Below are 26,320 nucleotides of genomic sequence, written 5' to 3'. Positions count from 1 at the left end.
ACTTATATTTTATATGTTGAAATGAAGGAACCGATAAAGAAGATCCTGAAGATGTAGATAAGTAACTTAGAGAATTGGGGAAACATGGAAATATGGATAAGAAAAAAACCTTGCACAGTATATAAAAAGCACTTATATCCTTCGAGTTGGATGGATACTGGTAAGTTTGGGAGGAAATAGAGGTAAGAAGAGATAGAAGTTAAATGAGTTTATACTGATAGCCTCAGTTTTCTTTGACACAGATTTTTCAGAGACATATATACACATACATAATTATAGTTTTAAAATTCATATTTACATGTTTTATTGATCATTTGAAGTGATTCCATTAAAAATTATAAATATGGATACTTTGCTGCTTAATATGTACAATTTCAGTGCTTTGTTAAACTTTCAATACTCAACCTAAAGCAATGTCACTTAATTGAAATTAAATATTTTCATTTGGGTTAGAGTTTATGAGCATGTACTTTTACTGAGAAATTACTGTGTACCTTTGCTGAGTGTTTACCAGAGCATACGCAATCTATGCAAACAGGAATTCTGTTTTTTTTTTTAAACAGTGTCAGATGTGATACAGTAGCAAAGAGCTTGTCATCTTGCCCTAAATATGCCATAATTACTTTTGGTCAAAAATTACTGTTGTATGCATACCCAATACTATGGCCAGGAATCAGTCTAATTTCAAATGGATATTTACAAAATAATCCCTAATCTCAAAATAGTAACACTTGATTTTCAGAAGATCAGCAAGATGGTTAATTTTTTAGAAGATCCTGATTATAAACTACATACGAGAACTTATGGTTTAACATGGATCACTGAACACATTCTTTTACTCTTCCAGAGTCCCATTGAAATGACTGGAGAAATATTAAAACAAAAATAAATTAATAGCAGAGTTGGAAAACCAGAAAATGGACAATGTGGACTTCCTAGAAGATAAAGAGCAGATTATTGAAAGATGAGTTAATTGAAGAGTGGAACAGCTAAGCCATTCCAATCACCTCTTTGTGGAGTACCTAATTATGGAGTTTGCCACCAGGCTCAGGCTAAGAAAGCAGCTCTCTGAAGTGGGGGTCCTGACACAGGAAATACTGGGATTGGAGAACAAGGGCATTATCCAAAATGACTCCAAGCAGGAACTGAAGATAAGCTGCCACACTTCTGGTTATGGTGACCTGCCGCTCCCTTTATAATCACCAGAGTGCCCATAATCAGAATTTGTATTCATTGAAAGTGACCCAGAATTCTCATTTGGCTGAGGAAAAGCACTTCAAACCTTAGTCTTAGGCCCTCATCTATAAATATGCCAAGAATCATCAAATTTGAAGAAAACCACTAACATAAAAGGAGACACCAAATTAAAACAAAGTAACCTGTTCAAGAAAGTAGTTACTAGAAGAAACAGAAGAAGTTTAAAAATTAGTACAATTAGGATCTTCAGAGAGTCATGGGGATGTTGCATCCATAAAGAATAGGATGCTAGGAAAAAGATATTTAGTCGTTGGAAATTAAAAATACGATTGTGAAAACAGAACATTCAGAAGACGGACTAGATAGCAGAATAGATTCAGTTGAAGCTTGAATTCATGAAATGGAAGATCTGATTGAGAGATCCCCTTAATATGCATTGCAAAGGGATGAAAGATAAAAGTTATGAAAAAGAAAGACTCCTAGAAGAACACGGGAGTTGGCATACAGTAAGTGCACAAATATTTGTTGTATAAGATAGTGCAGATATCAGTATGAGCAATGAATCCATGGAAGATTTTAAATCAAAGGAACTGATGATGCCATGTGATCTGTGTTTCCCCTTTATAATCACCATGGATGCCTATAATAAGGAAAAATCTAAGTAAATATTATGCATATATAAAAATGAAGTGAGCTAAAATTCTAGGCTTTAACATGAATGGAGGCAGGATATAGAAAGTGGAACAGTGTTCAGGATCTTGTCTTATTCAAGGCAAGAATATAGTGTTTACCTCTAGGTGTTGATAGAAAAATATATTTAAGTATATTTGAAGTGAAAGGCATATCAGTAAGGATAGGTTATGTGACGATACTTCAGCCTCAAGCCTGAAATCTTAGTGACTTAAAGCAACATTGGTTTATTTGTGCTCATTCTGTATGCGTTTGGCAGATTGGCTAGAAGCCCTACTCCATGTCCCCCTCAACCTGGGAGCCAGCTGACAAAGCATCACTATTTGGAACATTGCTTGTTACAATACCCAAGCAAAAATAGATTGTGATGCAACATACCCTGACTTAAAGCTTCTGCCTAGATGAACGCATGTCACTTCTCACATTTCATTGGCCAAAGAAAATCACATGGCCACGGCTGAATTCAACTGAGCAGGGAAATGCAGACTTACTGTGTGCCAAGACAAGGAGAGAGAGAAGCAAATATACGTCAACAACTTTAATAGCCCCCAAACCACCAGGAAAGGGGGGATGGAATTTAAAAGTCCAAGAAAAGGCAGGAAAGAAGAAAGAAACAAGATAAATAGGAACACACACACACACATACAGACGGTAGCAAGACCAAATGCTTTTCTCACAATAAATGTAAATTAAATTCTGGAATTCCTTAAGCTTGAGTAAAAAAAACAATCCAACTATGTGCTATTTGCAAAAAAAAAAATCTAAAAGACTTTCATGGATTATAAAGAAGTAAACGAGCATACCAGGCAGATGCTAACAAAAGTGTATGTGACTATGTTAACCTCAGAATAAACAATAAATAGGACTCAAGATGAAAACCATTAAGTGGGAGAAAATAAAAGCATTTCGGCTGATAAAAAGTATAGTTTTGCAGAAAGATTATTTGAAATCGGATCTGCAATCTAAAAACTCAGTTTCAAAATGTATAGAGCAAAAACAGAAATACAAGGAAAAGTGAGCAAACCAATTATGAGAGAGACTTTAACACATCCCTCTTCCAAATCAGTGGATCTACTGCTACTCACTAAATAAGAAAATACTGACAGAACCAAGGGCTGGTGAGGATGCAAAGTAACTGAAATTCTGGTGGAAACACAAAATGATGTAGTCCCTCAAAACAGATTGGCAGTGTCTTTAAACATAAATACACCAGCAGTTTCACAAGTTACGTGAAAACTTACGTTCATGTAAAAACATGTATGTGGTGTTTATAGCAGCTCTATTCATAATCATCAAAAAGTCTTCCTAAAGGTGGATGGATAAACAAATGATGGTGTGTCCACACAATGGAATACTACTCAGCAATAAAAAAGAATAAATTATTAATACATATGTCAACTTGGATGAATCTCAAAGTCATATGCTAAGTGAAAGAAGCCAAAAGGTTACATCTTGATGTAATCTCAAAAGGTACATACTTTATGATTCCATTTATGTAATATTCTTTTTTTTTTTGGCTGCATCGGGGCTTAGTAGCAAGATGCGGGATCTTCACCAGGGCACGTGGGCTTCAGAGCGCGTGGGCTCTGTAGTTTGCGGCACACGGACTCTCTAGTTTAGTTGTGGTGCATGGGCTTAGTTGCCCCACGGCATGTGAGATCTTAGTTCCCCGACCAGGGATTGAAACCGCGTCCCCTGCACTGGGAGGCAGATTCTTAACCACTGGACCACCAGGGAAGTCCTATTTATATAATACTCTTGAAAAGGCAAAACGGTGGTGATAAGAGACTAGATGAGTGGCTGTCAGGGGTTGGGGTGGGAAGGTTTGGTTACAAAGAGGCTGTGCAAGGGAGTTTCAGTGATGAGCTGTTCCTTGTTCTGGTTGTATTGGTGGTAACATGAATCCATACTTAAGTTAAGGGAACTGTACCCCCCCCCAAGAAAAGCATCATTTTTACTGTATAATAATTGTAAAACAAAAATCTCAGGCCCACCCCCCTCCCATCAGTAAGTTAGGAGAGGGAAGATACATAAATATTTTGTATCCATCATGAATTCAAAACATTCTTTATATTTTCTATCCATCAGGAATACAAAATGTTTTCTTGGAAAACTTATGAACTGTTTACAGAAGGGATTCATATAAGGGTAAAAAAGTACAGAATGCAGACCTGTTTGCTTTCATAATACAATAAAACATAACAAAAGTCTTGTCCACTTGGAAATTTTTAAATTACCTTTTAAATAACTCATTTTAAATAACTCATTTATAGGGGAATTCAAAACAAATTACAAACTATTTAGAATTAGTAAAAAACTACTTCTCAAAACCTACAGGATTCTGCCAAATCAGGAATTAGAGAAAATTTTATAGATTTTATTTTTCAGGGAGTAAGAAAACTGAAAATAGGTGAAATAACAATTTAACTTTAGAAGCTAGAAAAAATGATGAACTAGAAGAAAGACATGAGGAATTTTAAATGTTAAAAGCAGAAATTAATAAAATAGCAAAAAAATTTTGATCAATGAAACTAAAAGGTTTTTAAAATAAAAACCAATAAAAGGCAAACCTTTGGAAAATATGACAAAGAAAAATAGCTAGCATTAGGAATAATTTTTAGAAAGATACTTACAAATAGACTTTTTAATTACAAGGGAGTACTGTTTATAATTTACTCCTGTTATGGTTGTATAACTTCATTCCAATAATTTTGGAAGACTAGATGAAATGCGCTAACTTAAAAAAAAATAGAGATTCTAAAAATTGGCAAAAGATAGAAAATGTAAATAGACCAAACATCTTAGAAGAAATTGAAAGAGCAGTATGAAACTTTTTTTAATATAATTTTATTTTATTTATTTATTTTTCACTGTGTTGGGTCTTCGTTGCTGCGCTCAGGCTTTCTCTAGTTGTGGTGAGCAGGGGCTACTCTTCGTTGTGGTGTGCGGGCTTCTCATTGTGGTGGCTTCTCTTGTTGTGGAGCACAGGCTCTAGGCTCACAAGCTTCAGTAGTTGTGGCTCGCAGGCTCAGTAGTTGTGGCTCACAGGCTTAGTTGCTCCACGGCATGTGGGACCTTCCCGGACTAGGAATTTAACCCGTGTCCCCTGCATTGGCAGGTGGATTCTTAACCACTGTGCCACCAGGGAAGTCCCTGAAACTTCTTTTTAAAAGGCATATACTATTAGGCACACCTTTAAGGAACACATTTATTTGTAAACCATTGCAGAGGATAGAAAAAAGACATAAAACTTCCTAATTCATTCCATGTGGTTAGCATAATCCTAATACCAAGACTGCACAAATAAAACAAGGAAAAGTATAGGCCAGTCTCAACAGAAGTGCAGAATCACCGTGGCTCACTAAATTAACAGATTAAAGAATACCATATCATCTTCAATGCTAAAAAAAGCATTTGATAAATTCAACATCCTCTGATACTCAACAATCTAAAAGTGGAAGGAAACTTTCTTAGCATCCCATCTTGCTGACTCAGAAAGAAGACAAAAATAGTACTAAAAAGTAAACTCGATGGAAAGTGAGACAACTATGATTGTAAAGTTTTTTTGGACAAAAAGAAACCTTGTAGTTACCTACTGGCATGCTGTTGCAACGAATGAGAAAGCTTGTTAAAGAGGCAGGGCACACCACCAACACCGCAATATCAAAAGCTTCTGTATACACTGGCAGTAACCAATTAGGAAATGCATGGTGGAAAAGAATGCATTCTCTAGAAAAGGTCAGCAGAAATCTAAGGCCTATGTGAATTTTAAAAACCTATACTGAACGGTATAAAAGGAAACCCCCAAAATGGAGAGGCATGCCACATTTCTGTATGAGAAAACCTAACATAAAAAATGCCAGTTCGGGCTTCCCTGGTGGCGCAGTGGTTGAGAGTCCGCCTGCCGATGCAGGGGACACGGGTTCGTGCCCCGGTCCGGGAAGATCCCACATGCCGCGGAGCGGCTGGGCCCGTGAGCCATGGCCGCTGAGCCTGCGCGTCCGGAGCCTGTGCTCCGCGGCGGGAGAGGCCACAACAGTGAGAGGCCCGCGTACCGCAAAAAAAAAAAAAAAAAAAAAAAAAAAGTTCTATCAAATTAACATAAATTCAAAGCAATTTCATATAATCATAGCAAGGTTTTTAAATGACTATAACAATATAATTATAAAGATCATCTACAAGACAACGCACGAAACAATTTTTGCTATCAAAGCAATCCATGGAGCCAGAGTAAATGAAATAGTGCACTATAAGCACAGGAATAATCAAATAGATTAAAGGCACAGAACAGAGAATCCAGGAACAGAGCAGTATATATACATATGGGAATTTAATATTTGGAAATGGCGTTATAAATAAGTAGGGAAGAGTTGAACTATTCAGTAAATGATGTTGAGATTATTTACTACTTGGAAAACATTTCTCCAGAAATGAAATCCAGATGAATTAAACATGGAAACATAAAAAAAAGAAGGAAATATTGGAAAAAATCTCTAATAAATGGGTGAGGAAGGCCTTCCTAATCAAGACACAAAGCCCAATATCCATGAAAGAAAAAAAAAAACTGATAGATTTGATTACCTTAAAAAAAAACACAAACTTCTGTACACAACTATAAATAGGAGACAAAAGACTGGGGGATTATGTAAAATATAACAAAGTTAAAGATCCTTAATATAAAAGCACCTAGAAACCAAACAAAAGGTGAACAAAAGATATAAAAATATTTTTATAAAGAAGAAATATAAACAAACATGTATAAACTTCCAACTTCATAAGCAGTCAGAAATTAAAATGAATACCATTTTCCCATCCCTTGAAAAGGCAGCTATGAAAGGATTCGTAATAACTAGTGCTGGACATAATGAACACTCTGTCGTTGGAGAAGGTATACATCCATGTAGCTTTTCAGGTGGACAATTTGTCAGTGTATATCAATACTTAAAAGGGGTCTAGCCTCTGATTTAACAGCTCTGACTATAGGCATCCAACCTGAAGAAATCTTCACGCAAGTCCTAGGAGTCAGGTATAAGCATGTGTATTGAAACATTTTTTGAAATAATAAAAAATTTGAAACAACATGATTGTACATAAATGAAGAAATTGTTGAAATAATACATACCAACTTCTAACATCCAATACTCTGCAGCAGATAAAAACAGCTGTATGGTGTGGACATAAAAATATTCCTAAAAAAAAAAAATTCCTAAGACGGTGATATGAAAAACAAGTTGCACAATAATACTGAATCACACAATCCTGTTTACGTTTATATGGTTACGAACCCGTTTACATATATATGGCATGTGTGTGTCTGTGCGTGCCTAGAAAAACGTCTGTAGTAATGTATATCAAGATGTTGATGGTTTCCTCTGCCCAAGGCACTAGGATTGGGAGAGAAGGAATGAAAGGGGCCTTTACGTAATTTACTTCATTTACTTCTAGGTTATTTGGGTTTTTTTAATAAGTATATTTTTATGGATGACAAGTAATTTTCATTATCACAGAAAACTTGGAAAATGCAAATATATAATCTCTGATACCCTATGTCCTATGTCCACTTATTTTTCAAAATGTGTCTTTCCTAATATCTCTGTAGAAAATGAGCTTTACTATGTAACCTCCTCTCAGAGCTTTGGACCCCTGAGGTGTTCCTACGTAATAGTGTATTTGAACTTTTTTTTTAAAGCCACAACCCAGAGTAAAAATTGTATTTTATGCAAAAGGAAGGGTAATTGTCCTGGCCCAAACCTACCTGTGAGCACACATAATGAATGGAACATTTCACCAGACAGTTCTTACTGTACTTCTAGTGACTCACTCTGTGTTCTTTTCTATTGCATTCCTTTAAATAGAATTGTGTTTGCAACCTGCTAAGTGGGTTTCACAATCCACTCACTAATGGATTATGTCCTACAGTTTGAAAACACTGGCTAGAGTGCTTCAAACATTTGCTGTGTCTGTTGCTGACAAAACTGCTGCACGGAGAACCCAAGTCTTTCCCCCATTTGCTTTGTTATTTTATGGCTGAAAGTCCTTCTCCGTTTGTGCATTATTACTTCCAAAGCCCAGCTTTTTTGAGCTCTTTAACTCCCAATAGTCTTAAGGTAACTTACATTAGATTCCTCTTTTAAAAGCCCTTTTGTTATACTGAAAGCTTGAGTTTTCAAATTGACACATCTACAGGAGAAGTCTAAAATATAATTTGGTCAAAGAGTTTTAAAAAACAAGAGGACAAGTGCCCGGTGACTTCAGGCAACCACTTGGTTTGGGTGGCTGGCTGCTCGCCGGCACATCGTGTACTACAGGGTTGAAAGGGTTTGACCTAAGGCCCATGCTGTCTTCGTACAGTTTGTAAGTTTTAAACCGGTGTGAATTCAAAATACAACAACAAAAAACCAAGCAGTTTAGACGTAGGTTAAGGATACCTATAGACCAAATAATTATTAACTTTGTTCCTGAGAGATCAGTGAGGATTAGTTGGGTTATTTAATGTCTTAGAAAGATAGTCCTCGAAGTCCTTGAAATGTAGAGGAAGTTTTTCTCAAAAAAAAAAAGGAAAACAAAAAGCAAACCTTCACAAAATCTCTTTAAAAATTTTTTATTGATGTACAGTTGATTTACATTGCATTAATTTCTGCTGTACAGCAGAGTGATTCAGTTATACATATATATATTCATTTTCATATTCTTTTCCATTATGGTTTATCACAGGGTATTGAATATAGTTCCCTGTGCTATACAGTAGGACCTTGTTGTTTATCCTCTGGAGGTTAACCTTTAACTTTAGGTTAAAGCGTCAGGCCTAAGACTCTCAGTTTTCCGTGCCTTTTGAGTATTTACTTTCAAACGGGACAAGGATTGAACTTTCCACTAACCTGAGGTAAATCTCCACAGCTTACAGAGACATTATAATCATTTAGGGTTTCTTCTCGACTTGAAACCCATAATTCTTTTTTTTTTTTACATCTTTATTGGAGTATAATTGCTTTACAATGGTGTGTTAGTTTCTTCTTTATAACAAAGTGAATCAGTTATACATATACATATGTTCCCATATCTCCTCCCTCTTGCGTCTCCCTCCCTCCCACCCCTCCAGGCGGTCACAAAGCACTGTGCTGATCTCCCTGTGCTATGCTGCTGCTTCCCACTAGCTATCTATTTTACGTTTGGTAGTGTATATATGTCCATGCCACTCTCTCACTTTGTCACATCTTACCCTTCCCCCTCCCCATATCCTCAAGTCCATTCTCTAGTAGGTCTGTGTCTTTATTCCTGTCTTACCCCTAGGTTCTTCATGACATTTTTTTTTCTTAAATTCCATATATATGTGTTAGCATACGGTATTTGTCTTTCTCTTTCTAACTTACTTCACTCTGTATGACAGACTCTAGGTCTATCCACCTCATTACAAATAGCTCAATTTCGTTTCTTTTTATGGCTGAGTAATATTTCATTGTATATATGTGCCACATCTTCTTTATCCAGTCATCCGGTGATGGACACTTATGTTGCTTCCGTGTCCTGGCTATTGTAAATAGAGCTGCAATGAACATTTTGGTACATGACTCTTTTTGAATTATGGTTTTCTCAGGGTATATGCCCAGTAGTGGGATTGCTGGGTCATATGGTAGTTCTATTTGTAGTTTTCTAAGGAACCTCCATACTGTTCTCCACAGTGGCTGTATCAATTTACATTCCCACCAACAGTGCAGGAGGGTTCCCTTGTCTTCACACCCTCTCCAGCATTTATTGAAACCCATAATTCTTATCTACAATGAAAAGATGCCTCTTACCTATTTCTCCATCTCTCCCATTCTCCCTTGAAGGAGAGTCGAATGCCTTTGGCCTTGGGTTACAGAGCCTTGGTCTTGCAGGTCGTTTGCCTTCTAAGTCTGTGACAGCTTTCATTGCTGCTCCTGTCCTGCAGGCTGCTCTTCATGTCACAGGCCTTGCCAGTGATGTTAGCACCGCAGGCCTCCCTTCTTGGAGAAATGAGAAACAGCTTCATTTCTTCAGGGACTGCAGAGTCCCATGTGGAAGAGGCAAGGTGCTTGCTGGAGCTGGGCAAGTCTTACCTCCAAGCAGGCAGAGATGCCTGTTTGCAGTGGTTGATGGTTTTCAGGAGAAGCGGCTTCTCAGGAGAGCTGCCACCGTGGCACACAGGCCTCAGCCTGCCTTGGACTTCCGCCAGACAAGGAGAGGGCCCCATGGCAGCAGGACTGACCCCGTGAGAGTGGGTTTCTCCCAGTTGAGTTTAAGTTCATAAGTTACGGACTCCAGACAACCGGCCAAGGGAGTGACAGCCTGGAGAGCCTGAAGCCAAGATTGTTCTGCAGTGCAAGCAGCTGTGGAAGGAGCCAGACTCTACCGCCATCGCTGAATGAGACCCTCTGACTGACCCTGAACCAGAAAGGAATTGGGCAGGAAATAATTGTGGACTTTTAATTTCTCTAGAGCTCAACCTTCAAGAGAAAGGATATTTATTTTGGGGGGACTTTAATTCCTTCCTGAGAATTTAATAATGTGAGGCATTTCATATAGTTCAAATCAGGGCATTTTAATATTGCTGGCATTCGTTATTTGCAGTTTTTTCATGACTTCATCTGAGTTCCTTGCATAATCTCCAGTGAGCTCTATTGAATGTCCTCCCTGGGAGAATGTGAAATGGAAGACAGACTGGGGAGTGAATTTTCAGGCTAGGCCATGGATAGCCTCGAGTAAATTTAATTGGTGTTCTGTGCAGACCCACTTCAGAGCCTTCAGGTCCCATAGCTGACCTCGGGAGGATTCACAAAGAAGTCGTGATGATGTCAGAGAGCAGCCTCACAAGGGGGTGAGCAGCCCTGCTCCCATGCACTCAGCATTCTTTCGCAGGAAGAACAGCTGCATTTGTGCAATGCTGAGTCCTACTTGTTAAGAAATCCAAATGTTAAATACCGTATGCTAACACATATATATGGAGTCTAAAAAAAAAAAGGTTCCGAAGAACCTAGGGGCAGGACAGGAATAAAGATGCAGATGTAGAGAATGGACTTGAAGACAGGGGGAGGGGGAAGGGGAAGCTGGGACGAAGTGAGAGAGTGGCATGGACATATATACACTACCAAATGTAAAACAGATAGCTAGTGGGAAGCAGCCGCATAGCACAGGGAGATCAGCTCGGTGCTTTGTGACCACCTAGAGGGGTGGGATAGGGAGGGAGGGAGACGCAAGAGGGAGGAGATACGGGGATGTATGTATATGTATAGCTGATTCACTTCGTTATACAGCAGAAACTAACACACCATTGTAAAGCAATTATACTCCAATAAAGATGTTAAAAACAAGCACACCCCAATGTTAGAACTGCTGGGGAGGCTGTGGGGGGCGACATTTCCTCCTCCCTTGGTGTGTCTGCTGAAGCCCATAGAGATGAGCGTACGTCTTCTCAGAGCTTCTGGGGGCTACGCTTCCATTCTTCTTTTCAAACCCCCTTTTTGCTTCCAGGATGAAGGAGTGGCTTATTCTGGCTGGTGAGATCAGCAAAGGGGTGGTTACACAAGCATGGCCCCTCCCTCTGGCTCTCTTGCGGACCCTGCCTGTCCCCAGGCAGCATGCAGCGTTTCTGTGCAGTAAACCCACCAGGCCTTCTCTGCCTCTGTCGTAAGGTGGACAGAGCAGGCCTGCCATTGCCGGTAAGTCAATTCCACTTGGTGGGGGAAGAGGAATGGGAAGACTGGCCTGGACTTGGCTTTCAGTCCTCGTCTCCAGTCCTCCTTGAAAAGTATTGGCACTGCTATTTTGATCCTTATTGGAGTCTATTTGGCTTCTGTGAATAGATTTCAGTTGGGTTCCAAACTTTGGAGGGGAAAAGGGTAGAATTAATTAGTGCCCTAAAAACTCAACACAGGCTGTCTTCCTACACATGTCAAGAAACATGACAATTGAGAGTCTCACCTCCATAGCTTCTGTCATGGGAAGAGACTGACTTCCTTAGTTCCAGTTAAAAATACTGGGGAAACCAAATCACACCCATTAGGATGACTACTATAAAACAAAGAACAAAAAAATGAAAGTAACAGTCATTGGCAAGGATGTGGAGAAATTAGAATCCTTGTGCACTATTGGTGGGAATGTAAAATGCGGTAGGCGCTATGGAAAATAGTATGATGGTTCCTCAAAAAACTTAAAAATAGAACTACCATATGATCCAGCAATTCCACTTCTGGGTACGTACCCCAAAGAATTGAAAGCAGGGTCTCAAGGAGGTATCTGTACACCCATATTCATAGCAGCATTATTCACAATGGCCAAAAGGTGGGAGCAACCCAAGTGTCTCTTGACTGATGAATGGGTAGAAAAAATGTGGTATGTACATACGATGGAATATTCTTCAGCCTTCAAGAGAAAGGAAGTTCTGACATAAGCTACAACATATGCTAAAGAAGGGAGTCTGAAAAGGAAGCTTGAGGACACTATGCTAACTGAAATAGCCACAAAAAGACAAATACTGTATTATTGCGCTTATATGAAGCACCTGGAGTAGTCATAGTCAGAAACAGAAAGCAGAAAGGTGGCTGCCAGGGGCTGGAGGAAGGGAGGACTGGGGTGTTGTTTAGTGGGCGTGGAATTTCAGCTCTGTGGGCTGAGGAGAGTTCTGGAGATTGCACAACAACGTGCATGTACTTAACATTATTGATCTGTACATTTAAAAATGGTTAAGATGGTAAAGTTTTTGTTATATGTATCTCACCTTAAAATCCTGGAAGAGATTTCTGATGAACGCCCCTTGGATCTGGGGATAACTCGTACAGCAATCAATTGTGGCCAACGGCAGAGTCAGCTCAGAACATCTGAGCCTCCGCTCACATGGAGGGAAGAGTCTGTTACTCTTGGCCTTCTTATTTTAAACTAGTGAGCCATTGGAAAGCTCTGGAATCCTGTGACTGACAAATATCTGTGGCACAGAAGTTCATACGTGGAACTGAAGAGTCTGAGATTTTGGCAGAACAAACAATTCTGTAGTTTTTTAAACCAGTCAAAAGGAAAGGGTGAAATGTCTCTTCTTTTTGAGAAGAATGGAGAAGAATAAAACTAATAAATCTCAGAAGTTCAATCTGAAATGACAGGACAGGGAGTGCAGGAAAGACAGATTTTTTTGCCGAAGCTTTGGGATAAATAAAGTGTCCTTGCCTGTGATAAATATTTTCTAATGATGTATGGTCTTCTGAGTTTAGCCATTTAAGTTCACGTGCAATTTGCAGCAATAAGGACTTAATGATTTAAAAATAAAAACGTCTTTCTTTTGGAATGTGACTTAGAACTTTGGTTCAGAATATAATGTTATTTATTGATTTTCTGTTGAAACTTGGATTTCTGCTGGGCTAGTATCTCACTCTAAGGAGTCTGCCTGCACGGTGATGAACCGGAATGTCTGGAGGACTGGGCACATCAGCAGAACATGTCAGGATTCTGGTCACTGACACGAGTTGGGGTGAGGTCACCAGGCCCAGCTGTGCAAAGGAGGGGAAGCTGAGGAGGAAATGTCATGTTTGCCTTCCCAGCCCTCAGCCTTTTTTCTACCAAGAGCATCCCCTTTTGGGGTTGAACTAGGCCCCTCTCACTTCAGTATTGTGATTGAGTGGATGCTGCCAATCCTATTGCTCTGCACCCCTGAGTGCAGGAGTGGGCGTGAGACCCAAGGGCCCTGTAGTCCTTCCACGATGATTTTCACAGCAGAAGCAAAGGAAGAGAGTCCCAGCACGTGGGTTTCTTGTCTAGGTTGTCCCTGAAGCAAAGCCTTACCCTCCCACCTGCCCTGAGGTTCCAGGTTCAACAAATGGATTCATTTCCCTTCTGATGGTTGGAGTGGGATTTGTGTCGATTGCAATTAGAAGAGTCCAGGGACGTAGCTAAGTGAATTGAGCACAGGCCACCCAGCGTTCCTCTGAATATGGACTAGCGACAGGATTAGGCTACTGCCTTCCCTCCATAAGGAAATGAGGAGTAGCAGGAAATGGTCCCTTGAACAGTGGTCTAAGAGCAAAGGAGAGCATTCTGGTTTCTGCCTCTGCCATTAATGTGCTGTGTGATCTGGGATGAGTTACTTTCTAGTCTGCTATAAGATGGGGGACTAGACACCACCATCGGAAGGGCACTTTCAGCCCTTATAGTCTTTCAAATACCTAACCCTCAATTTGATCCATGCTATAGAGGTAGGAGATAGGTAGGAGAGAGAGAAGCACCAGGCTGAGCAACTGCAGCTGGTCTCCTGCTAACGCTTTGAGATGGGCCCTGATGGGGTGCATTTCTGTGGATTTCCCGGCCTGACACGTGTGAAGAGAAGGCCCTCAGTCTACAGGCAGGACAAAAAGGAGGGAGAAGACCCCAGCTGGAATCCACCTTGGCTGAGAGACGTGCGTGCACACCAGTACCAAATATGGAGATGATTGGCCAGAGACAACCTAGAAAACTGCCCCTATATAAGCAACCTAAGCTGCCCCTATGGTGTATAACTCACTCTGAGTCCACCCGTGTGTCCTTTCACACTCATTCTGTTTCTAATAAACACTTGTATTTTCTTCACAATCTTGGTCTCTTTGCTGAATTCTTTCTTCAAAGAAGACAAGAACTGAGGTCCTTCTTCCAGCTTTTCAATGTTTGCATCACTATTGAGTCTTCTCTTGATTTTGACCCCCTTTCAGTTCTTTGCTCAAGTTTTGCTCACTCCTTTTTTTTTAGATTTATTTGAATTTTTGAATTTTATTTTATTTATTTTTTTATACAGCAGGTTCTTATTACTCATCAGTTTCATATACATCAGTGTATACATGTCAGTTCCAATCTCCCAATTCATCCCACCCCCACCCCCCACCGCTTTCCCCCCTTGGTGTCCATACATTTGTTCTCTACATCTGTCTCAATTTCTGCCCTGCAAACCAGTTCATCTGTACCATTTTTCTAGGTTCCACATATATGCATTAATATACAATATTTGTTTTTCTCTTGCTGACTTACTTCACTCTGTATGACAGTCTCTAGATCCATCCACATCTCTACAAATGACCCAATTTCGTTCCTTTTTATGGCTGAGTAATATTCCGTTGTATATATGTACCACATCATCTTAACCCATTTGTCTGTTGATGGGAATTTAGGTTGCTTCCATGACCTGTCTGTTGTAACTAGTGCTGCAATGAACATTGGGGTGCATGTGTCTTTTTGAATTATAGTTTTCTCTGGGTATATGCCCAGTAGTGGGATTGCTAGGTCGTATGGTAATTCTATTTTTAGTTTTCTGAGGAACCTCCATACTGTTTTCCATAGCGGCTGCACCAACTTACATTCCCACCAACAGTGTAGGAGCCTTCCCTTTTCTCCACACCCTCTCCAGCATTTGTTGCTTGTAGACTTTTTAAAGATGGCCATCTGACTGGTGTGAAGTGGCACCTCACTGTAGTTTTGATTTGCATTTCTCTAATAATTAGTGATGTTGAGCAGTTTTCATGTGCTTCTTGGCCATCTGTATGTCTTCTTCGGAGAAATGTCTATTTAGGTCTTCTGCCCAGTTTTGGATTGGGTTGTTTGTTTTTTTAATATTGAGCTGCATGAGCTGTTTATATATTTTTGAGATTAATCCTTTGTCCATTGATTCATTGGCAAATATTTTCTCCCATTCTGAGGGTTGTCTTTTCGTCTTGTTTATGATTTCCTTTGCTGTGACAAAGCTTCTAAGTTTCATTAGGTCCCATTTGTTTATTTTTGGTTTTATTTCCATTATTCTAGAAGGTGGATCAAAAAAGATCTTGCTGTAATTTATGTCAAAGAGTGCTCTTCCTATGTTTTCCTCTAAGAGATTTAGAGTGTCCGGTCTTACATTTAGGTCTCTAATCCATTTTGAGTTTATTTTTGTGTATGGTGTTAGGGAGTGTTCTAATTTCATTCTTTTACATGTACCTGTCCTGTTTTCCCAGCACCACTTATTGAGGAGACTTTAATCCATTTTATATCCTTGCCTCCTTGGTTATAGATTAGTTGACCATAGGTGCATGGGTTTATCTCTGGGCTTTCTGTCTTGTTCCATTGATCTATATTTCTGTTTTTGTGCCAGTACCATATTGTCTTGAATACTGTGGCTTAGTAGTATAGTCTGAAGTCAGGGAGTCTGGTTCCTCCAGCTCCGTTTTTTTCCCTCAAGACTGCTTTGGCTATTCAGGGTCTTTTGTGTCTCCATACAAATTTTAAGAGTTTTTGTTCTAGTTCTGTAAAAAATGCCATTGGTAATTTGATAGGGATTGCATTGAATCTGTAGATTGCTTTGGTACTATAGTCATTTTCACAATATTGATTATTCCAATCCAAGAACATGGTGTATCTCTCCATCTGTTGGTATCATCTTTAATTTCTTTCATCAGTATCTTATAGTTTTCTGTATACAGGTCTTTTGTCTCCTTAGGTAGATTTATTCCTAGATATTTTATTCTTTTTGTTGCAAGGGTAAATGGGAGTGTTTCCTTAATTTTTCTTTCAGATTTTTCATTATTAGTGTATAGGAATGCAAGGGATTTCTGTGCATCAATTTTGTATCCTGCAACTTTACCAAATTCATTGATTAGCTCTAACAGTTTTCTGGTGGCATCTTTAGGATTCTCTCTATATAGTAGCATGTCATCTGCAAACAGTTACAGTTTTACTTCTTCTTTTCCAATTTGTATTCCTTTTATTTCTTTTCTTCTCTGATTGCTGTGTCTACGACTTCCAAAACTATGTTGAATAATAGTGGTGAAAGTGGACATCCTTGTCTTGTTCTTGATCTTAGAGGAAATGCTTTCAGTTTTTCACCACTGAGAATGATGTTTGCTGTGGGTTTGTCATATATGGCCTTTATTATGTTGAGGTAGGTTCCCTCTATGCCCACTTTTTGGAGCGTTTTTATCATAAATGGGTGTTGAATATTGTCAGAAGGTTTTTCTGCTTCTATTGAGATGATCATGTGGTTTTTATTCTTCAATTTGTTAATATGGTATATGACATTGATTGATTTGCGTATATTGAAGAATCCTTGCATCCCTGGGATAAATCCCACTTGATCATGGTACAAAAATGATCTTTTTAATGTGTTGTTGGATTCTGTTTGCTAGTATTTTGTTGAGGATTTTTGTATCTGTATTCGTCAGTGATATTGGTCTGTAATTTTCTTTTTTTGTAATATCTCTGTCTGGTTTTGGTATCATGGTGATGGTGGCCTCATAGAATGAGTTTGGGAGTGTTCCTGCCTCTGAAATATTTTGGAAAAGTTTGAGAAGGATGGGTGTTAGCTCTTCTCTAAATGTTTGATAGAATTTGCCTGTGAAGCCATATGGTCCTGGACTTTTGTTTGTTGGAAGATTTTTAATCACAGTTTCAATTTCATTACTTGTGATTGGTCTGTTCATATTTTCCATTTCTTCCTGGTTCAGTCTTGGAAGGTTATACCTTTGTAAGAATTTGTCCACTTCTTCCAGGTTGTCCATTTTATTGGCATAGAGTTGTTTGTAGTAGTCTCTTAGGATGCTTTGTATTTCTGCGGTATCTGTTGTAACTTCTCCTTTTTCATTTCTAATTTTATTGATTTGAGTCCTCTCCCTCTTTTTCTTGATGAGTCTGGCTAATGGTTTATCAATTTTGTTTATCTTCTCAAAGAACCAGCTTTTAGTTTTATTGATCTTTGCTATTGTTTTCTTTGTTTCTATTTCATTTATTTCTGCTCTGATCTTTATGATTTCTTTCCTTCTGCTAACTTTGGGTTTTGTTTGTTCTTCTTTCTCTATTTCCTTTAAGTGCAAGGTTAGATTGTTTCTTTGAGATTTTTCTTGTTTCTTGATGTAGGCTTGTATAGCTATAAACTTCCCTCTTAGAACTGCTTTTGCCACATCCCATAGGTTTTGGATCATCGTGTTTTCATTGTCATTTGTCTCTAGGTATTTTTTGATTTTCTCTTTGGTTTCTTCAGTGATCTCTTGGTTATTTAGTAATGTATTGTTTAGCCTCCATGTGTTTGTATTTTTTATGTTTTTTTCCCTGTAATTGATTTCTAATCTCATAGCATTGTGGTCAGAAAAGATGCTTGATATGATTTCAGTTTTCTTAAATTTGCTGAGGCTTGATTTGTGACCCAAGATGTGATCTATCCTGGAGAATGTTCCATGTGCACTTGAGAAGGAAGTGTAATCTGCTGTTTTTGGATGGAATGTCCTATAAATATCAATTAAATCTATCTGGTCTATTGTGTCATTTAAAGGTTGTATTTCCTTATTAATTTTCTGTTTGGATGATCTGTCCATTGGTGTAAGTGAGGTGTTAAAATCCCCCACTATTATTGTGTTACTGTCGATTTCCTCTTTTATAGCTCTTAGCAGTTGCCTTATGTATTGAGGTGTTTCTATGTTGGGTGCATATATATTTATAATTGTTATATCTTCTTCTTGGATTGATCCGTTGATCATTATGTAGTGTCCTTCCTTGTCTCTTGTAACATTCTTTATTTTAAAGTCTATTTTATCTGATATGAGTATTGCTACTCCAGCTTTCTTTCTTTTTTTTTTTTTTTTTTGTGGTACACAGGCCTCTCACTGTTGTGGCCTCTCACATTGTGGAGCACAGGCTCCGGACGCGCAGGCTCAGTGGCCATGGCTCATGGGCCTAGCTGCTCCGCGGCATGTGGGATCTTCCCGGACCAGAGCATGAACCCACGTCCCCTACATCGGCAGGCGGACTCTCAACCACTGTGCCACCAGGGAAGCCCATGGGTTTTGTTTTTGTATCCATTCAGCAAGCCTGTGTCTTTTGGTTGGAGCATTTAATCCATTCATGTTTAAGGTAGTTATCGATATGTATGTTCCTATTACCATTTTCTTAATTGTTTTGTGTTTGTTTTTGTAGGCCCTTTTCTTCTTTTGTGCTTCCCACTTAGAGAAGTTCCTTTAGCATTTGTTGTAGAGCTGATTTGGTGGTGCTGAATTCTCTTAGCTTTTGCTTGTCTGTAAAGCTTTTGATTTCTCCATCGAATCTGAATGAGATCCTTGCCGGGTAGAGTAATCTTGGTAGTAGGTTCTTCCCTTTCATCACTTTAAATATATCATGCCACTCCCTTCTGGCTTGTAAAGTTTCTGCTGGAAATCAGCTGTTAACCTTATGGGGGTTCCCTTGTATGTTATTTGTTGTTTTTCCCTTGTTACTTTCAATAATTTTTCTTTGTCTTTAATTTTTGCCAATTTGATTATTCTGTGCCTCTGCGTGTTTCTCCTTTGGTTTATCCTGTATGGGATTCTCTGTGCGTCCTGGACTTGGGTGGCTATTTCCTTTCCCATGTTAGGGAAGTTTTCGACTATAATCTCTTCAAATATTTTCTGGGGTCCTTTCTCTCTTCTCCTTCTGGGACCCCTATAATGCAAATGTTGTTGCATTTAATGTTGTCCCAGAGGTCTCTTAGGCTGTCTTCATTTCTTTTCATTCTTTTTTCTTTATTCTGTTCCACAGCAGTGAATTCCACCATTCTGTCTTGCAGGTCACTTATCCGTTTTTCTGCCTCAGTTATTCTGCTATTGATTCCTTCTAGTGTATTTTTCATTTCAGTTATTGTTTTGTTCATCTCTGTTTGTTTGTTCTTTAATTCTTCTAGAGCTTTGTTAAACATTTCTTGCACCTTCTCAATCTTTGCCTCCAGTCTTTTTCGGAGGTCCTGGATCATCTTCACTATCATTATTCTGAATTCTTTTTCTGGAACGTTGCCTATCTCCACTTCATTTAGTTGTTTTTCTGGGGTTTTATCTTGTTCCTTCATCTGGTACATAGCCCTCTGCCTTTTCATCTTGTCTATCTTTCTGTGAATGTGGTTTTTGTTCTACAGGCTGCAGGATTGTTGTTTTTGTTGCTTCTGCTGTCTGCCCTCTGGTGAATGAGGCTATCTAAGAGTCTTGTGCAAGTTTCCTGATGGGAGGGACTTGTGGTGGGTAGAGCTGGGTGTTGCTGTGTTGGGCAGAGCTCAGTAAAACTGTAATCCACTTGTTCACTGATGCGTGGGGCTGGGTTCCCTCTCTGTTGGTTGTTTGGCCTGAGGCAACCCAACACTGGAGCCTACCAGGGCTCTTTGGTGGGGCTAATGGTGGACTCTGGGAGGGCTCACGCCAAGGAGTACTTCCCAGAACTTCTGCTGCCAGTGTCCTTGTCCTCACGGTGAGACAGAGCCACCTCCTGCCTCTGCAGGAGACCCTCCTGCAGAGGTCTGGTTCAGTCTCCTATGGGGTCACTGCTCCTTCCCCTGGGTCCTGATGCGCACACTACTTTGTGTGTGCCCTCCAAGAGTGGAGTCTCTGTTTCCCCTAGTCGTAGTCCTGCAATCAAATCCCACTAGGCTTCAAAGTCTGATTCTCTAGGAACTCCTCCTCCTGTTGCCGGACCCCCAGGTTGGGAAGCCTGACGTGGGGCTCAGAACCTTCACTCCAGTGGGTGGACTTTTGTGGTTTAAGTGTTCTCCAGTTTGTGAGTCACCCACCCAGCAGCTTTGGGATTTGATTTGATTGTGATTAAGCCCCTCCTACCGTCTCACTGTGGTTTCTCCATTGTCTTTGGATGTGGGGTATCTTTTTTGGTGAGTTCTAGTGTCTTTCTCTCCGTGATTGTTCAGCAGTTAGTTGTAATTCCGGTGTTCTTGCAAGAGGGAGTGAGAGCATGTCCTTCTACTCCGCCATCTTGAACCAGCTCCCTTTATTTATTTATTTAATTTATTTTTGGCTGTGTTGGGTCTTAGTTGCAGCCCACAGGATCCTCGTTGAGGCATGCGGGGTCTTTTGTTGCAGTGCACGTGCTCTTTGTTGTGGTGGGCGGGCTTTTCTCTAGTTGTGGTGTATGGGTTTTTTCTCTTCTCTAGTTGTGGCATGCAGGCTCCAGGGTGTGCAGGCTCTAGTTGAGGCACGTGGGCTTAGTTGCCCCGTGGCATGCGGGCTCTTAGTTCCCTGACCAGGGATCGAACCTGGGTCCCCTGCATGGTAAGGCAAATTCTTTACCACTGGACCACCAGGGAAGTCCCTTGCTCACTTCTTTAACAGGGTTTAACTTTTGTTCTTCCTGAGTTGGCTAGAGAAAGTAAAACAGAGAAAAATAGCATACCCTCTATCTCCCCTGTTAAATTGACTTAGTAAAGAAAAGCCAGCTATTCATTGACAGTGTAGGGCATAAAGAATGCAAAAGAAAGAAGAATATCAAACTGTCCTCCACATATTCTGGTCCCAAGGTCGGATGCTGTCCCTGGCTGATGTTTTGCTGCAGGGTAGAAATGGCCAAAGATGGAAAAGATATGTAGCCAGGAGCTGAGTTCTGCTGATTGAAGAGTGGTTTGAGTTGCTATTATGGAAGACTCTTGGGAAAATTCCCTGTGTAGGTCTGAGTTCCCCCAACAGACACATATAAGATGTTTTTAACAGAAATGGGACTATTGTTCTTAAGCAAAATGCACTAGAGCTTTTGTGTTCCTTTCAGGAAATAGCTTGTCTGTGTTGTGAGGAAGGAGAATAATGTGGTGTTTCTTGAAAGGGCTAAGTCCCTCTGGAAAAATAGGCTTGGTTGTTCCTTTGAAATTGTGTGTGTGTGTGCGTGTGTGTGTGTGCGTGTGCACACACATCCAAAAGAAGTTAAGGAAGATTGTGATTGGCTGAAACCATGAAATTTTGGTTTTTGTGTTGGGAGAAATAACAAAATGGGAGGATTTCTCAGAACAATTATGTTTTCAGAGGCGTGACTTAACTTCTCAGCATAATCCCTGGTTGGCCACATGCTAAGGAGTGAACTTCACCAGCTCTGGACCCTGGGATGGTTTGGACTGTTGAAAAGTTTCACTCTCAGACAGATGGTGAGTTCTGTAATTGTACTGACATTGTATTTACAGGGAATAAAGAAGCAGCCCATTTCCCAATTTCTGTCTCTCCGTGTGCTGTGATTTCTCTTTCCTGGTGATAAAAAGAATCAAAGGGTAGAGCTGCTCAGAGAGGCATCCCCAGTTTTTGTTGGCCCTAAAAGAGTTGAGTCTCAGTGTCTCTGAATAAGCAAAACATGAACCTGAGCAGTTCTGGCTCGTAGATGGGCTCACCTGCCCCCATCTTCTGCTATTATCTGTCGAACAGGATCTTCTCATCCAAAAGTGTTGCATCAGAAATGGAACATCAGACCTTCTCCTAAGGCCCATAAGGAGGAGCAGGCTGAACAATTACTGGCTCAATTAATTTGTCCTGCTTAGTTATACCAAAAAAAGAAGTGTGTGTATGCACACATGTGTATATGGCCTTTTATTTCTGGTTTCTTTTTTTTTTTTTTAATAAATTTATTTATTGGCTGTGTTGGGTCTTCGTTGCTGCGTGCGAGCTTTCTCTGGTTGCGGCGAGTGGGGGCTACTCTTATTTGCGGTGTGCGGGCTCCTCATTGCGGTGGCTTCTCTTGTTGTGGAGCACGGGCTCTAGGCATGCAGACTTCAGTAGTTGTGGCACGTGGGCTCAGTAGTTGTGGCTCGTGGGCTCTAGAGTGCAGACTCACTAGTTGTGGTGCACGGGCTTAGTTGCTCCGCGGCATGTGGAATCTTCCCGGACCAGGGCTCAAACCCGTGTCCCCTGCATCGGCAGGCGGATTCTTAACCACTACGCTATCAGGGAACCCTGCTTATTTTTGGTTACTTTACATTCTAAACCAAATTTTGCTCTGCTGTAAAATTTAAAAAGCAAGATGCAAAGAAGTGCATGTAGTGTGCTACCTTTTGTGTAAAAGAGAGGGAGGGAATAAGTATATATTTGTATTCGTTTATATTTGCTAAAGAAACTCTGGAAAGATACTAAAGCAACTGATAAAAGTGGCTACAAGTGGAGACGGGGTGGGACCTGGAGGGTTAGAAGACTAGGACATTTTCCCTGTACACCTTTTATATGTTCAACTTTTTTTTTTTTTTGTGGTACGTGGGCCTCTCACTGTTGCGGCCTCTCCCATTGCGGAGCACAGGCTCCGGACGCGCAGGCTCAGCGGCCATGGCTCACGGGCCTAGCCGCTCCGTGACATGTGGGATCCTCCTGGACCGGGGCACGAACCTACGTCCCCTGCATCGGCAGGCGGACTCAACCACTGCGCCACCAGGGAAGCCCCTATATGTTCAACTTTTGAATCATATGAATATATTATCAATTCAAAATATATACCTAAACTAAAATTGTCTTGAAGTTTGGACATTCTCTGTCTACACTCTGAATTTCTAGAATGCTTGAGTATTTTAAAGCGCTCATATGTTACATTTGTCTCAGGAAAACTGAAAATAAGGAGAAAACCATTTTAGAACAACAAATGCTATTTACCTTTTTCATATGTAAGGAGATCTAGGAAAACAAAGGCAAAGTACCATATGTGTCTCCAGGGACCAAAACAGTGTGTAAACAAGTGAAGTTCAAAAAATAGGGAAGGAACTTCCCTAGTGGTCCAGTGGTAAAGAATCTGCCTTCCAGTGCAGGGGATGCGGCTTCAATCCCTGGTTGGGGAACTAAGATCCCACATGCTGCAGGGCAGCTAAGACCCAACGCAGCAGCCAATAAATAAATACATAAAAACTTTTTTTAAAAATAGGGAAGAAGAGAGAATCTCCCAAATGCTAGGCCTTCTATATAAACGCGTCTCAAAATTTATATTGCAAAAAAAATTATATTGCAAACCGGTCAGAAAGCTTCTCCTCCGAGCCATCCCCTTAAGGATGATTTAAAATGTCCCCATGGCACTGAGCAGTTGCAGAAAGATTGAGGACTAGCAAGATGGCAACAGCTAACTTGGAGAAAAACGAATGAAAAGAGGTGAGAAGTAGCTTAGGGTGACAGGGGACCAGAGATCTACAGAGAAAAATGGAAAAGCTTAACCAAGGCTGCTTGAGATATCATGGATCAACTCTGGGGCTGGCAGACTAGGAAGCAGCACCGGTTAAAAGTCACAGGAATGCTGTCTGCAGCCTTGCCTGCTGTCCTGAGAGGATGCAGCCTGTTACTGAGGGAGTGGCCGCATTCCAGGGCGCCCGTGTGGCGGCCTCCTCTGCCCACACACTTCACTTTTTAGATCTTGTCTGTTGCTCAGGTTCAGTTCTAGTTCTCTGAGTTTGCTCTCTCCTGGGAGCATTTAAATGACTTTCCTGACAGCTTTAAATCATTTTAATAAGCGGGGAAGTAGAAGGGTCATACTCTCTGGAATAGAAGGGCGATGGTTTGGTGTCCTCTCCTTGGTCTGATTCACCAGATTCTTGGTGACCCTAGACAGGTCTGTGAGCTGGGTTTCAGCCTTTCCTTCTGTGAAATGGGAGAAGAGATTACAAGCAGGTCACATAGACAGCATCATTTCCACCCCGACAGCATCACTTCACCCCTTGGACCATTTTCCTCATCAGAAAGTGAAGGAGTTGCACTAAGTTCCTGAACTCTACAATTTGAATTGATAACAGATACCCAAAAACGTGTGTGACCCACTGAAAATGCTTCATATTTTGATATAGGTAGACAGCCTTAATATAAAGATGGTGATAATTTCATCCCATTCCCCAGTTATGCAAGCCTCCATCCCAATCTCTGGGCAATCCTCTGGGAATAGCTTTGTGCTGACTTCTAGGGGAATGTAATTTTCCTGCCCACCACTCCAGGACAACGCTGGGAGAGACTGGTTCTCAGAATGTGTGAATAGATGATTCTAGATCACATTCCAAGATTCCTCCCAGCTCTGTGAGCTTGAGAAACAGTTGTACACTACCCACCCCCACCCCCCAGCCCTGCTCCTCTAACTACCTCTTCTTCCCCCATAAAACACATCGCTTCAACAGCCTGCAACTCGCCAAGACCCGTCGTAAACTTTAGGTAGTTGTGCAAAGTCAGAGAAGTGGGATTGGATCCAGTGTCAGTTGGATAGAAGGGATTCCATCGTCAGTGAAAACACTGACCTAGAATTCTAACTGCAGGACGACGTGTTCGTACTTGATGCAGCGACCAGCCTTTCAGCCTCAGCAGAAACACCTGGTGGGAGGATGGGCCTCAGCAGTCACAGGCTCTCAAAAGCTGCAAAGTGGCATCTCAGGGTCGCCAGGGCTTCCTGGTGGTCTCATGCCTCTCCTCACCCCACTATTTAAAAATTACCAACTTTTTAAAAGTTGATTAAGTTTTGAATATTCACTATGGAACGTTCTATAAAAATAATAAATATAATCTCTTTCTCCCAGCAACAAAGACTGTCAGCAATGTCATTTCTTCTTTCTTCCTGCCCTTTATAGTCATTCTAGAAGTACCATACCTCATGCTGGGGTATAGCCGTACATAAGGCAGGCGAAGTCTCAGCTCTCAGAGGAAGTAAGTACATTCTAGGGTAGACAATGAATAAGTACATGAGTGTTTCAGAGACTGGCAAGTTATGAGAGAAATGGCCCAGGAAGTAAAATGATGAGGGACTGGAGGTGGGGCTGGGGGTACTTTCGATAAGGAGGTCAGGCAAGACTTGCCAAGATGGAGCCTAAAATGGACAGAGATGGGCAGAGCCAGCCTTGGGGAGGTTAGAGGGAGAGAATGCTGGGGAGGGAAGGAGCCTGAGATGGTCCTGGGACTGAAGGAGCAGTTTGGAGATTGAGCAAGTCAAGGGCTGAGCGGAGAGGTGACCAAGGACCAGGTCAGGGGGGTTTTGTGGGCCCATTAGGAGTGCGGTTCTAAATGTAATGGCAAGCTGTTACAGGACTTTAGCAGGGCAGTTACATGACATACCCCATGCATGTTTTTATTTATTTTTATTTATTTATTTTTTATTTTTATTTTTTTTTTTGCGGTACATGGGCCTCTCACTGTTGTGGCCTCTCCCGTTGCGGAGCACAGGCTCCAGACGTGCAGGCTCAGCGGGCATGGCTCACAGGCCCAGCCGCTCTGCGTCATGTGGGATCTTCCCAGACCAGGGCACGAACCCGTGTCCCCTGCATTGGCAGGTGGACTCTCAACCACTGCGCCACCAGGGAAGCCCCATGCATGTTTTTAAAAGGTGACTTGCTGCTGTTTGGAGAATGGATTCTAAGGGGGGCAAAGTGAATGCAAGGAAACCAGGTCTAGGAATCTAGAAGAGCCCATGGGAGCCTGGACGAGGCAGGTGTTAGAGAGAAGTAGATGGACTGGAGAAAAGTTTGGAGGTAGAACAGACTTGCTAAGAGACTGAATAAGACAATGAGAAAAGATAAAACCTCCTCTGAACCCTTGCAGAATGGGGTGGGGGTAGTTCATTAATTATGGCAAGCGGTTTTCTGTCTCTAGAGGTGAAGACTTCAACTTTGGGACACACCTTTCTTTGCTTTAGGAAATGTATCACAGTAGATCCAGTATTTATAAATTCAGTCTTTCGCTCAACAAATCTTTATTGTGAGTTTACCTGGGCTAGGCACTGTTCT

At 40.8% G+C, this 26,320-nt stretch overlaps 1 protein-coding gene across 2 annotated transcripts in view; it reads left to right on the top strand.

Annotated features, from left to right (window-relative positions):
* The window catches only part of CEP78 (centrosomal protein 78), a 49,802-nt gene extending 35,385 nt beyond the window's left edge, over positions 1-14,417 (top strand). The window contains exons 18-19 of one of the 2 annotated variants that reach the window (XR_010944986.1): positions 848-3,357; positions 11,377-14,417. Coding sequence is in view for 1 of the 2 variants with exons in the window: in XM_067744116.1 (XP_067600217.1) it covers positions 848-858 (11 nt within the window). In the remaining variant the exon portion in view is untranslated. Of the gene's footprint in view, positions 1-847; positions 6,487-11,376 lie in introns of those variants that run through there. The other variant, XM_067744116.1, reaches the window with a different exon arrangement.
* Positions 14,418-26,320: the final 11,903 nt, after the last annotated feature.

This window comes from Pseudorca crassidens, chromosome 7, assembly GCF_039906515.1.
Source record: "Pseudorca crassidens isolate mPseCra1 chromosome 7, mPseCra1.hap1, whole genome shotgun sequence".
In the NCBI taxonomy this organism is placed as follows: Eukaryota; Metazoa; Chordata; class Mammalia; order Artiodactyla; family Delphinidae; genus Pseudorca; species Pseudorca crassidens.
Note: the sequence above shows the minus strand (reverse complement) of the source record. Positions and strands in the feature narration are given on the sequence as shown.